Source organism: Callithrix jacchus, chromosome 10, assembly GCF_049354715.1.
Source record: "Callithrix jacchus isolate 240 chromosome 10, calJac240_pri, whole genome shotgun sequence".
Classification (NCBI taxonomy): Eukaryota; Metazoa; Chordata; class Mammalia; order Primates; family Cebidae; genus Callithrix; species Callithrix jacchus.
Window position 1 is genome coordinate 120139591 of NC_133511.1, and position 14642 is coordinate 120154232.

The following is a 14642-nucleotide window of genomic DNA, read 5'->3' on the forward strand; positions in this document are numbered from 1 at the left end:
TGGGGCAGTTCTGGATGCTAGTCAAGCTTTCCAGTAACAACCCGGTGCTGTTTCTCAAAAGGCATCTACTTCTCTGCTTCAGATAGCTTGGTCTTGCTCCAGAATCTCAGGGACTTGCGTTGTGCTTTTGCCAGAGGCGCTTGCCTTAAGTTCTACAATGCATTTTTTTTGTTTTTTCAAACTGTATCCAGCTTTATTAAAGATACTTTCCATAAACAATCATGGTATTTCAGGCAGGACATGGGCAGACAATCATTAACAGCATAAAACAACTTTCAAACTCCCTTCTTTGATGGACTACCAAAAATCAGAAAGCCACTATAAAACTCAATGAAGTCTTCATCCGATGCTCTGAACAGGAGTTTAGAGTGAGGGTTGACATTTCACATTTAGCATGTTGTTTAGCAGCTTTTCACTTGCTGACCCTGACTTTCAGGAAGTGAAATGAAAATGGCAGAATTTATCAGAAGATCCGCAATCTAGAAATGGAACCACTGCTCCTTTGACAGGTGCCATCTCAGTGGCATCACTGGCAAGACCAGATTGCCTGACACACTGGTAACCAGTGACTGGGGGTCAGGTCCCAACAGATGCCTGGACTTAAGGGAGTTAAGTCTATGCTGAAAGACGGAAAGGGAGAAGAGGACATAAAAATGAATTTGTTTTTCCATACCACAAGGCTTTTTTGTGCCAAGCTGGCCATGTGTGTCAAAGTCAGGGAATCCCTCCTGGGAGCCAAGAGGAAGTCCCTCAAAACTAGAAGGGAAAGTCATTTCCCCACATCAATCCAGCTTTGGAGACATTCTATTAGTGACATATGTCCCATCTCCCAAAACAACAATGAAGTGTTCTGTGTGCTAACAACATAGCTTAAAAAAAAAAAGTCAATCAAAATTCTGCATTTTAATAAAACTTGATAAAAAATAGTATTTCAAACTGTACAGTCACTAGAAGTACACAGTTATCAAAAATGCACACACTTCACTTGGCATCTCCAGCACCTTCGGCTTTCTGTACCTGGTCTGTGTTGGCATCTCCCTTTTCTGCAAGGTTATTCCCTTCCTTGCCAGCATCAGCTTTTCCCTTTTTCCCTTTCGGTACCTTCTCTCCCTTCTTTGCAGGGGCCTTTTTAGGCTTGGGCTCTGGCTTTGGAGGAGCAGGATTAGCAGACAAGCTCACGGATCTTCTCTGTGGTGCGTCCTTCACCTTGGCTTTACCTCCTTTAGCATCCCCTTCAGCCTTTCTCTTGGGCATGGTGGCGATGGCGGCGGGATGTAGGCACTGGGCGCGGGATGCAGCGGCACGTGGGCTTCGGTCGGTCCGGGGGTTGTTCTCGCCTCCTCTTCTTGACACTGTTCCACTGCATCTTTTTTTTTTTAAACTGCTGATACTGTCAACCCCCCAAGATCTGCTGGATTGCATGGTTTAAGTGGTAGGGCCCTTTTACTGCTCAAGAGTTTGAATCAAAATTGGCAGCTCACCCAGTATGTGGGCAGGAGATATTTCTAGGTATGGATGTGATAGACACCACACCCATGCATCCTTTGTTCCTGTAATGGTAGCACTGATCTGTCCCTCCCCAGGATGTGATAGTGCTTTTGATTTACTATCAGGGCTGAAGAGAGGGGTAGTTTTAGAGATACCTTTGTCTCACTATGCTAGCTCTTACCTCTTAGGCCTAGGACCCAGTATGATTACTTCAACTCCGAAATATATCCTGTTAAATACTTGTTTGTTTGTTTTTTGAGATGGAGTCTTGCTCCGTTTGGCCAGGCTAAAGTGCAGTGGTGTGATCTCAGCTCACTGCAACCTCTGCTTCCTGGGTTCAAGTGATTCTCCTGCCTCAGACTCCCTAGTAGCTGGGATTACAGGCATGCGCCACCACGCCCAGCTCATTTTTGTATTTTTAGTAGAGACGGGTTTCACCATGTATGCCAGAGTGGTCTCGATTTCTTGACCTTGTGATTCCCCCCCACCCCCACGCCTCGGCCTCCCAAAGTGCTGGGATTACAGGTGTGAGCAGCCGTGCCCAGCCTTTAAAATTTTTTTTTTGAGATGGAGTGAGCTGGCTTGCAGTTGTGCCATCTGGGCGCACTGCAATTTCCACCTCCCGAGTTCTTGGGCCTCAACCTCCCAAGCAGCTGAGACTCTAGGTGTGCACCACCATGCCGGGCTAGTTTTTTTTTTTTGTTTTGTTTTGAGACAGAGTCCCACTGTGTTGCCCAGGCTGGAGTGCAGTGGTATGATCAAGGATCACTGCAACATCTGCCTCCCAGGTTCAAGCAACTCTCCTGCCTCAGTCTCCAACCCCCGCCCCCATTTAAACACTTAGAACTGAGGAAACGACTAGTGATGGGTCCATGGACAAGCAGACTTACAGTGAGCTCTGTTTTGGTTAGGACTTGAGTTACTGCCTGACACCTGTAAGTCCCCAGGCTAAAAAGCATCATGATGATGCTTTGGGTTTTCAGGTCTCATTGTCAGCTGAGATCTTGTGCCCCAAATCCTGAGTGTCTAGGCATTTCCCTTTACCCAGCGTACAGTTATATATATGAGTAGGTGATATGTTGACATTCTCGAGGAATGTCACTTTTAGGAGGAACTGGGGGAATTGTTCAAAGAGCAACCCTGCCCCCATCTGGCAGCAAGAGGGACTGCCTCAATAGAGGAGGAGGATATGCAAATTCCCTCCCAGTTTTAGCATCCTTCCTAGGGATTTGGGCACTTCTTCAGTAATTGAGTTTTGGGTATGAAAGTTGGCTCAGCTGGGCATGGTGGCTCACACCTGTAATCCTGGCACTTTAGGAGATGTGGGTAGATCACTTGAGGTCAGGAGTTTGAGACCTGGCCTCAACATGGTGAAAAAATTAGCTGGGCGTGCACCTGTAATCCCAGCTACTGGGGAGCCTGAGCAGGAGAGGCACTTGAACCCTGGAGGTGGAGGAGGTTGCAGCAGGACTAGACTGCGCCACTGCATTCCAGCCTAGGCAACAGAGCAAGATTCTGTCTTAAAAAAAAAAAAAAAAAGTTGGCTCAGATCGAGGAGTGAATTAAAGATTTTGACTGTTGTGGTGATTGCCCTTAGCTGCCCCTTCCCTTCCTCCTCTCTTCTTTTCTTGCCTTTTTTTTTTTGGTTGTAGATGTGTAGTAGCATCCTTTTTGGCTGTCCACATATTTTTCCTCTAAGGATGCCATGCTCCATGTATCCACACTGTGTGGGTCAGAGTCCCATGGCTACCAACATTGCCAGTTTTATGGTAGTTGCCTATTTCTGGCTTTTGGCAGCTAAGCAGTGCTACCTGGCCTCTGTTAAGTGGTGGGAGGTACTTCCCCATGTATCTTGAGTACCGTGTATCTTGAGTAGCTCAGCTCTGTGACTACTTCTGTCATCAGCTGTGGATTACACAGGAACCACCACTGAATTTCTAAGCAGTGCTGATGCCTACTGACATCACTAGTGCATTCCTGATGGTCTTGTAAATGTTATGTCCTTTGGGGCCTTTCTTGGAACACCATTCTCTCTGGTCTTACATACTAACAGTACAGTATGTCTATTCCAGCATGCCCATTTTCTTCAGCACTTTTATTTATTTATTTTTTTTTTTGAGACGGTGTTTCGCTCTTGTTACCCAGGCTGGAATGCAATGGTGCGATCTCGGCTCACCGCAACCTCCGCCTCCTGGGTTCAAGCAATTCTCCTGCCTCAGCCTCCCGAGTAGCTGGGATTACAGGCACGCGCCACCATGCCCAGCTAATTTTTTTGTATTTTTAGTAGAGACGGGGTTTCACCATGTTGACCAGGATGGTCTGGATCTCTTGACCTCGTGATCCACCCGCCTCGGCCTCCCAAAGTGTTGGGATTACAGGCTTGAGCCACCGCGCCAGCCAGCCACTTTTTTTTTTATTGAGATGGAGTTTTGCTCTTTTCACCCGGGCTGGAGTGCAATGGTGTGATCTCAGCTCATTGCAACCTCTGCCTCCAGGGTTCAAGAGATTCTCCTGCCTCAGCCTCCTGAGTAGCTGGAATTATAGACAAAAATTACAGCTAATTTTTGTATTTTTAGTAGAGACAGGGTTTCACTATATTGTCCAGGCTGGTCTCAAACTCCTGACCTCAGGTGATCGCCCTCCCCAGCCTCCCAACGTGCTGGGATTACAGGGTGAGCCACCACATCCGACCGTGCTTTTTTTTTTTTTGTCTCTGAGCAAGAGCAGTATCTGTTCTTATCCTCTAACATCTCATCAGTTCTCAGTTCTCTACGTGAGGGAACTTTGTCAGGTGGAGTTTTGGAACAAGGAGATTGAATAAAAGCTTGCTCATCGCTTTTACAAGTCAGTATAGTATTTCAGTAGCACCATGAATGCTGTGGTTCTCCCTTTTGGGGTAGATGTCAGTTAAAATGCAGACTGTTGCATTCCACCGTATCTTTCGGTTTCTGGAAAAAACTAGGGTGAATTTGCTATTTCCCTTTTTTCTTTCAATTTAATTGAATTTTAAAAATTCGGGCTGGGCGCAGTGGCTCACGCCTGTAATCCCAGCACTTTGGGAGGCTGAGGCAGGTGGATCACGAGGTCAAGAGATCGAGACCATCCTGGTCAATAAGGTGAAACCCCGTCTCTACTAGAAATATAAAAATTAGCTGGGCATGGTGGCGTGGCCTGTAGTCACAGCTACTCGGGAGGTTGAGATAGGAGAATTGCTTGAACCCAGGAAGCGGAGGTTGCGGTGAGCCGAGATCGCACCATTGCACTCCAGCCTGGGTAACAAGAGCGAGACTCCATCTCAAAAAAAAATTAAGACAGTTGTTTTACTATGTTGCTCAGGCTGGTCTCAAACTCCTGGCCACAATTCTCCCACCCCAGCCTTTCAAGGTGCTGGGATTATAGACATGAGCCACCATGTCTGGCCCCTTTTTTCTTTAACATTATGTTTTTGACACATTTTGCATATCTTTTACGTCTTGGTTCTTTTAGATTTAGTCATTTCTAGCATTCTAGTTAGAAATTTTCTACAAATTATTTTTCAAACAACAATTTTCTTTTGTGACTGACTTACTTTTTTTTTTTTTTTTTTTTTGAGATGGAGTTTCGCTCTTGTTACCCAGGCTGGAGTGCAATGGCACGATCTCGGCTCACCGCAACCTCCGCCTCCTGGGTTCAGGCAATTCTCCTGCCTCAGCCTCCTCAGTAGCTGGGATTATAGGCACACGCCACCATGCCCAGCTAATTTTTTGTATTTTTAGTAGAGATGAGGTTTCACCATGTTGACCACGATGGTCTCGATCTCTTGACCTCGTGATCTACCCACCTCGGCCTCCCAAAGTCCTGGGATTACAGGCTTGAGCCACTGCGCCCGGCCGATCATCTTACTTTTGTCGTCCAGGCTGATGTGTTCACCTCGGCCTCGGCCTCCCAGACTGCTGGGATTATAGGCATGAGCCATTGTGCCCGGCCCTGATTTTTGTATTTTTAGCAGAGACACGGTTTCACCTTGTTGGCCAGGCTGGTCTCGAACTCCTGACCTCAAGTTATCCATCCACTTTGTCCCCACAAAGTGCTGGGATTATAGGTGTGAGCCACCACGCCCAGCCTGAATTGGCTATTTTTTTATTTTTGTGTTTTTATTTATTTTTGAGTTGGAGTCTCGCTCTGTGACCAGGCTGGAGTGCAGTGGCAGAATCTCGGCTCACTGCAACCTCTGCCTTCCAGGTTCAAGCAATTGCTTGCCTTAGCCTCCTGAGTAGATGGGATTACAGGTGCCCACCTCCATGCCTGGCTAATTTTTGTATTTTTAGTAGAGACAGGGTTTTCACCATCTTGGCCGCTGGTCTTGAACTCCTGACCTCATGATTCACCTGCCTAGGTCTCCCAAAGTGCTGGGATTACAAGCTTAAGCCACTGTGTCCTGCAATTTTGTGATCTTCGCTCACCACAGCCTCTGCCTCCTGGATTCATGTGATTTTCCTGCGTCAGTCTCCCAAGTAGCTGGGATTATGGGCATGCGCCACCATGCCTGGCTAATTTTGTATTTTTTGTAGAGACATGGTTTTTCCATGTTGGTCAGGCTGGTCTCGGACACCCGACCTCAGATGATCCACCCATCTCAGCATCCCAAAGTGTTGGGATTACAGGCGTGAGCCACAGTGTTGGGCCCTATTTCTATTCTGTAATTAGAATAGAATTTCTATTCTGTGATTTTTTTTGTCCTTGCTGAATTATTGGGCTTTTTCTTAGTGATTTTTAGTTGTAATTTATGTTTCATCTACTTGGTTGTATTAGTTTCAGATACTATGCCTTCTATTTGTGGCTCATCTTTTTAATTTGTTATGGCAAGTTGTGATGCATAATTTTTTCTCTTTTTATGTTGCACGAGTTTTCTTTCTCTTTTTTTTTTTTTGAGAAGGAGTCTTGCTCTGTCATCTAGGCTGGAGCCCAGCAGTGCAATCTCAGCTCACTGCAACCTCCGCCTCCCGGATTCAAGTGATTCTTCCTCCTCAGTCTCCCGAGTAGCTGGGACTACAGGCGTGTGCCACCACGCCCCACTAATTTCTATGTTTTTAATAGAGTCAGGGTTTCACCATGTTGGCCAGGATCATCTCATCTCTTGACCTTACCTCGTGATCTGCCCGCCTCGGCGTCCCAAAGTGTTGGCATTAGAGGCGTGAGCCACCTCGCCCGGCCTTATTTGCCTTTTTCTTAATGGTGTATTATTTTTTGAACATCCTTTGATTTTCTGTGGCATCTTAATGGTTTATTCTTTTGTATCTTCTTAAAAAACTCTTCATCCTGACATCTGAAAGATCTTTTCTTCTAAAATTTTAAAATATTTTCTTTTTATAGTTAGATTATTTGATTACTTAGAGTATAATTTTGTGATTAATGTGAGGTAGTGATCTAATTTTTTTATAGTGCCGTTTGGTGAATAGTTCATTCTTTCCCCAGTGGTTATGTTATCTCTGTCATATATTGTTTCAAGTGTGCATGGGTTATTTTTAGGCCCTGTTTTCTGTTCCATTGGACACTTGCCCATCCCTGTGTCTTTTTTTTTTTTTTTCTTTTGGGAGATGGACTCTCACTCTGCTGCCTAGGCTAGAGTGCAATAGTGCGATCTCGGCTCACTGCAACCTCCGCCTCCCAGGTTCAAGCAATTCTCCTGCCTCAGCCTCCTGAGTAGCTACGATTATGGGTGACCGCCACCACAACAGGCTAATTTCTTTTGTAGTTTTAGAAGAGACAGGGTTTCACTATTTTGGGCAGGCTGGTCTTCAGCGTACTGTGATTGTTACTTTAGACATTCTTTTGTAGAAATGGTGTCTCACTGTGTTGCCCAGGATGGTCTTGAACTCTCGGCCTCAAGTGATCTTCCTGCCCTGGTTTCCCAGAATGTTGAGATTAAAGGTAATTATTACTTAAGCAAATAATATGCCTGCTACCTGGTGGGACTTGTCTCCCCGCCCCGCCCCCCCTCGCCACCCGCCCCCCGCAAAGGGAAGGGGTTCTGAAGGGAGGGATCTTCTTTTTTTTTTTTTGATATGGAGTTTTGCTCTGTTGCCTAGGCTGCAGTGCAGTGGTGTGATCTTGGCTCACTGCAACCTCTGTGTCTCAGGTTCAAGCAATTCTCCTGCCTCAGCCTCCCAAGTAGCTGAGATTACAGGTGCCTACCACCAGGCCCAGCTAATTTTCTGTAGTTTTAGTAGAGACAGAGTTTTACCAAGTTGGCCAGCCTGGTCTTGAACTCCTGATCTCAGGTGATCTGCCTGCCTGCCTCGGACTCCCAATGTGCTGGGATTACAGGCATGAGCCACTGGGCCCAGCCATGTACAGACTGGATCTGTGTTGCCCAGTCTAGTCTCAAATTGTGGCCATACTTTATATATTTTTAATGTTATTATTATCGTTATTCGTAGAGACTGGATCTGACTGTGTTGCGCAGGCTGGTCTCAAATTGTGGCCATACTTTATATATTATTAATGTTATTACTATCATTATTCGTAGAGACTGGGTCTGACTGTGTTGCCCAGGCTGGTCTCAAATTGTGGCCATACTATATATATTATTAATGTTATTACTATCATTATTCGTAGAGACTGGGTCTGACTGTGTTGCCCAGGCTGGTCTCAAATTGTGGCCATACTTTATATATTATTAATGTTATTACTATCATTATTCGTAGAGACTGGGTCTGACTCTGTTGCCCAGGCTGGTCTCAAATTGTGGCCATACTTTATATATTATTAATGTTATTACTATCATTATTCGTAGAGACTGGGTCTGACTCTGTTGCCCAGGCTGGTCTCAAATTGTGGCCATACTTTATATATTATTAATGTTATTACTATCATTATTCGTAGAGACTGGGTCTGACTGTGTTGCCCAGGCTGGGCTCGAATTCTTGGCCGCAAGTGATCCTCCTGCCTCAGCTTCGAAGAATGCTGAGATTACAGGTAACTATTATTTTAGCAAATAACATGGATGCTATCTGGTAGAATTTGTCTTTAAAAATACAATTTTGTTCTTTAAAGATATCTTTACATATTCTTGGCCCTTTTCTCTTGCACATGAGTTACTGGATTATCTTATAAAGTTCTCAGCATCAGATATTTAGAATTGTGTTTGGATTGATAGATTGTTTGTGTTGAGAACCAGCCCAACCCTGAAGGATTGAGAAAGGAAATAAAGACAAAGACACAAGAATAGAATGTTACCGCATAGGTCCAGGGGCCCAGTGCACTCTGTGGGATCATTGGCACTGAGCTCTGGGCTTCATCTTGAAGGCTGTGGCGAGGGACAGTTGTCTGCAGCATTCAATAGCAAAGGTGGTTCTCCTAAGAAATGCTAACTAAGGACAGTGAGGTTTTACAACCCATTGTCTATCCAGGTGTTTAGGCAAGAGAGGTGCAGTGTATACGGTGCCATAAGGTCTGACCACACACAGTGCATCAAGGGGATTTTATCTCCCAAGCATCATGGACACAGAGCAATAGGAATTGCTCCATATTCTGAGAACATAGGCAGAGCCTGTGGCGTTCCTGTGATCTCTGCCCGGTAAGGCCTTCTGGCGGAGGTTGCATTACTTCCCAGAGTGTTTTGCATAAGGTCCCTTTAGGAGATCCTCGCACAGACTCTATGTTGGGAAGAGTTTTGGGACCAAAGCAGATTCTTCTGCTCTGCAACCACGCCGAGTGTTCCGCGGTTACGGGGCGCTCTCAGACGGTCTTCACCATAGGCCTCCTGTTACCGCTGGATCTCTGCTTTTATTTTACTGCACCATAGTTTGGATATGATCTGTGGCACAAATCTCCGTGTATAAAAAGCAAAGCAAGGTTGTAATCATTTAACTGTAAGTAACACAGGTCTGCCCCCGGCCATCTCTTCCCACATCTCCTCCCTTTTTAGCGAAGAGGGCGAGAGCGATCATTTGGCTGTCTCTCTGAAATTTTCTCCTGCATCTGTAGACTAAAACCAGACAGAATAAACAGACACCTGCTAAAACAAAATTAGCAGTTGTGGATCCTCCAAGAGTTTTAACCCACTCGATAGGATTGAGGCCTGAAAGCTCATCTATGGCTCATTCCAATATATCAGCTGCAGGCAAAACATTTAAATAAACCTTTGAGGCCTGAAAAAATCTGTTCCTTTAATTTGGAAATGTCCAATGTTAAATTGTCCTCGTTCCCTAGTGTCTCCTTACTTGTTCCCAATGATGTTCATTAGAATTATAAGTATGGGAGGTAATACAATAATCAGATGTGTTCCAATCACAATTCAACTGTAATCTGTGTTCTCAGCTCATTATTCAATCTCCCATCCAAATTAGTCTGTCGAAGATCATTAATTTGATTTGCCAATTTTTGATCAATTCTTGTTTGAGAATTCCAAAGCCTGGAAGAATTTTTCTGCAAAAGATCCACATAGTGAGTAGTTTGAACTGAGGTGTGCAGAGCTGCTCCCGTAGCTGCAGCAGTAGCTGTCACGGCTGTAATTCCTATAAGAGCAATTAGTGTAAATATGAATCATTTTGGTCGATTAACACTCCTTTGAGTACCTCTGTGATAATATGTACTGAAGGAGAGGCTTCCCATGGTCGGTTCAGAGTTGCTGGAATCCACACTCTTTCTCTGGCTCTGACTAGTAGAATACTATTTTCAAGATTAAATGTTGAATCATTCAAGTCAACAATTTACAGTTTTCACAGGGAAGGGTTTGAATATCAGGTCTAATGCTTACATTTCCTACTATCCCCATACAGGGTGGCTTAACACAACTTAGAAATGGAATAGTTCTGTTTGAAGTTGTTTTTTGTGCCAGTCGATCCTTTTCCTTTCCACACTCTCATTCATATGAGCTGTTGCCATAGCCAATTCCATAGGCTTCGGATGCTCTGGACTTAAAATGGGTTTAATGACCTTTAGTTTGGGTGGGGCTGTTCCTTTATCTTCCCATTTAGTGGAAAAAGGAGATTCTATTCTTTTAGTAAGGTTATTTCTGGTTATTATGTTTTCCATTCTTTCTTTCTTTTTTTTTTTTGAGACGGAGTTTCGCTCTTGTTACCCAGGCTGGAGAGCAATGGCGCGATCTTGGCTCACTGCAACCTCCGCCTCTTGGGTTCAGGCAATTCTCCTTCCTCGGGGGTCCAAAGTGGCTCCCGCCGGAGGTCATGGCGCTTGCGAAGGCGAGGTCATCAGTTCAAGGCTAACCTGAGCAACCTCATAAGCTCAAACTGATTGGCAAAAAAAAAAAAAACAAAAGAAAGAAATTCTCCTTCCTCACCCTCCTGAGTAGCCAGGATTATAGGCACGCGCCACCATGCCCAGCTAATTTTTGTATTTTTAGTAGAGACGGGGTTTCACCATGTTGACCAGGATGGTCTTGATCTCTTGACCTCGTGATCCACCCGCCTCGGCCTCCCAAAGTGCTGGGATTACAGGCGTGAGCCACTGCGCCTGGCCCATTGTTTTCCGTTGTTTCTAACAATATTGGTGCATCTACACAAGATACCTGTCTCATACAGTTTTTTTTTTAATTCACCTTTAGGAGCCCAGTCAATAATTGTTCCATATACATTATCTTGAAGTATGACTGCCCTGTCAGCTACACAATCTTTCCAAGTAAGAATTTCTAATGGAGGAGACCATTCTGGATTGGTTTTTGGGCAGCGTTTTTCTTTTGGCTTATATCGATAAGTGTATTCAAAAGTTGTGTGATGTCCGTAGGGTTGCATCTTATACAGGGTATTTGGTGTAAAGGACATTCCACTGACTATAGGATAAGGAGGACCAGTTCTGTCATCCCCTGGGATGTGTATCAACCAGCTTTGAGGCTTTAGGGTTAAACACCCTGGAGCTTTCCCGAGACAGACAGGAGGAAAACTATATCCAAGAGAGACATTCGAACATTCCTTTCTCCTCTGGTTGAGCAGGGCCCTGGTTATTAGTAAGACCAGGCATCCTAGTGCTATCATTTAGGTGAGGAAGGAGACCTAAGCATCTAAGATCACCTCCCCCTTGACTTCCACACTGCATTTCAAGACTGGCGCCTCCTTAATTGCCTTCCTACAGCAGGTATGGTATGGGGGAATCTTTCCAGAAGGCATTGCTTTGGAACCCCCACTCCATGGACCAAGATCCTTTCACATGTAATTTCTAAACCTGTAAACCCAAGGCCCTTTCACGTGTAATTTCTAAGGCTGTAAACCCAAGACCCTTTCACATGTAATATCTAGAGTTGTAAGGCAGAGCTTCTCTTTGTTAGGGGAGCTTGGCAGTCAGACAACTATGTTGCCTTGCTCCCGGCTGTTCCTGCTTCATATGTACGCCTCTGTAGGTGAATCCATCCAAGTGATAGGTGGAATCAAAGGTGGAAATGGCACATACACCCAACATGTATAGTTCTCTTCTGCTGAAACAGGGTTATTACCCCAGCAGTCACAACCATGACTGCCGCTAGAATAAGATTACCCGGTGTCACCTCCATGGGAGTCTCCCTCGGGCTTGCTGTTGCCATCTGCACCAGCCTCTTCATTTGATCCCATGCCAGCGGGTTGGCTTTCTGTGTTGCCTTTGTCCGTGAGACACTCAGCTTAGCCGTCTTGTACCATACCACTCCTGGGCCTGTTCTTTCTCTTGCTCTGTAGTTTGGAGGGGTTCATTGTAAAGCTTCGGCTGTCTGGTAGGTACCCAAATGTGAGGTTGGTTTTCTCCTGGTAAAATACAAGCATAGCCTCTTCCCTAGGTTACCACCTTTCCCAAGTTCCACTGATTGGTGGTGGAATCTTTCCATCATATTGTCTTTCCTTCCTTGGGATTAATTTTGTGTACAACAAAAGGTTGTTCGGCAGCCGTGGACACTTGGAAACGTTCAAAAAATTTAAAGTGATTAGTGCCAATTGTAATTGTGCTTGAGGAGTAAAATACTCCTTATTGTCTCCCCCGGTTATTGGTTTTGCAGTTGAGTTTTTAAGGTTCTGTTTGCCCTTTCTATATTGCTTGTCCCTGGGAGTTACGGGGGATTCCTATTGTATGAATTATGTTCCACTGTTTGAGGAACTGCTTCAGTGGCTTTCTGCAGTATCCGGGCCTATTATCAGTTTTAATTTTTTGTGAGATTCTCATAATCGCAAAGCAAGAAAATAGGTTTGTTTTTTTTTTTTTTGAGACGGAGTTTTAGCTCTTGTTATGCAGGCTGGAGTGCAATGGCGCGATCTTGGCTCACCGCACCTTCCGCCTCCTGGGTTCAGGCAATTCTGCCTCAGCCTCACGAGTAGCTGGGATTACAGGCACGCGCCACCATGCCCAGCTAATTTTTTTGTATTTTTAGTAGAGAGGGGGTTTCACCATATTGACCAGGATGGTCTTGATCTCTTGACCTCGTGGTCCATCCGCCTCGGCCTCCCAAAGTGCTGGGATTACAGGCTTGAGCCACCGCGCCCGGCCGAAAATAGGTGTTTTTAAACATGGGGTGCTTTCTCCTGTTTGGCGAGTTGCCCAAATGAAATGAGAGAAAGTATCCACAGTAACATGAACATAAGATCATTTTCCAAATGAAGGAACGTGAGTAACATCTGTTTGCCAAATTGAATTTGGGTGTAATCCTCTATGATTTACCACGGCCTCCTGAGTGCGCAGTTGAAGAACTTGACATTGAGGGCAATGTTGGACACAATTTGTTTCAACTGTCTCCAAGTTAAAGGAAATTTATTTTTTAAACCTGCCGCATTTGTAGTTAATGCATGAAATTTTTTGGCTTCTGTAAAAACTGGAGAAACCAGTAAATCTGCCTGTTGGTTTGCTTGAGCTAAAGGTCCAGGTAAACAAGTATGAGCTCGAATGTGTATGATATAATAAAATGGCGCTTCTCTGCTTCTACGTTTTGAAGTGATTCAAATAGCTGTCTTAATTGGTCATCCGGAATGTATTTTAACAATGCAGTTTCTACATTTTTTGTAGAATGTACTACATGAGCTGAGTCTGAAACTATATTAACTGGTTGCTGTCTATCTGTAAGGACCGAGATAACTGCTTGTAACTCTGCTCTTTGTGCTGACTGAAAATTGGTTTGGATGACTATGTAAAGGACCTGCGTGAGCTGCTTTTCCATGCTTAGGTGCATCAGTAAAAGCAGTAACAGCGCCCTCTATTGGCTGATCTTGGGTAATTTTAGGTAAAACCCATGATGGAAGCTTTAGGAACTGAAAAACTTTTGTTTTAGGATAATGATGATCAGTTTCGCCTACGAAATCTGCCAAGCTTAATTGCCAGTTGACCAAATTGATGTCGGCTTGTCAAACTCGTTTTTTAGTTAAAGGAACAATTATTTTGTCAGGTTCATATTTGATCCAAGTACACAGCAGGTAAGTTTTACTTGTATTGTGAGGTAAGAAGACTCATTCTACTAAACTTTCATCTTGAACAATGACTCCTGTTGGAGACTGAGGTGTTGAGAATACAATGGGCTGTAACTGTCAGTGTTAACTCTACCTGGGCTTGCTGTATTTTTTTCTTTAATTATTTTTAACTTCTCAGCTGCTTCTTTTGTTAACACGCTTTTGCTATTTAAATTTGGATCACCTCTTAAAATTGCAGATAGATTAGACATAAGTAAGTAGGAATACTGAGAGGTGGCCTTGTCCAATTAATGTCTCCTAACAACTTTTGGAAATCATTTAATGTTATAAGTTTGTCCTTTCTAATTTCTACCTTGTGAGGGCATATTTGCCTCTCTTCAACTTGTATTCCCAAATATTTTACTGGTGTTGAGGTTTGAATTTTATCAGGAGCCATAATCAGCCCTGCTTTTTGCATACATTCTTTTAGGCAATTAGAACATAAAACCGACTCTTCTCTACCTTCTGCAGCACATGATATAGCATCAACATACTGAATGATACAGCATTGAGGAAAGTGCTCTCTAACAGGCTGGACAGCATTTCCCACAAAAGTCCGACACATTGTAGGACTATTTGACATTCCCTGAGGCAAAACCTTCCATTGATAACTCCTAGCTGGCTTTTGGTTGTTTACTGCAGGTATTGTGAAAGCAATCCTGCTTTGCCAGAGGAATTGTAAAGAAACAGTCTTTTAAATCTATGATTATCAAAGTCCATTCCTTTGGGATCCCCGCTGATGAAGGCATACCTGGCTGT

At 44.3% G+C, this 14642-nt stretch overlaps 1 protein-coding gene and 1 pseudogene across 1 annotated transcript in view; one reads left to right on the forward strand and one right to left on the reverse strand.

Moving 5' to 3' along the window:
- Positions 1-14642, forward strand: part of SLC3A2 (solute carrier family 3 member 2) — a 41161-nt gene that overhangs the window by 5746 nt on the left and 20773 nt on the right. The window contains exons 2-3 of the mRNA XM_003734288.5: positions 7306-7398; positions 8353-8445. Coding sequence (XP_003734336.1) covers positions 7306-7398; positions 8353-8445 — 186 coding nt within the window. The remainder of the gene's footprint in view (positions 1-7305; positions 7399-8352; positions 8446-14642) is intronic.
- LOC118145521 (non-histone chromosomal protein HMG-17 pseudogene) lies at positions 865-1354 on the reverse strand (annotated as a pseudogene).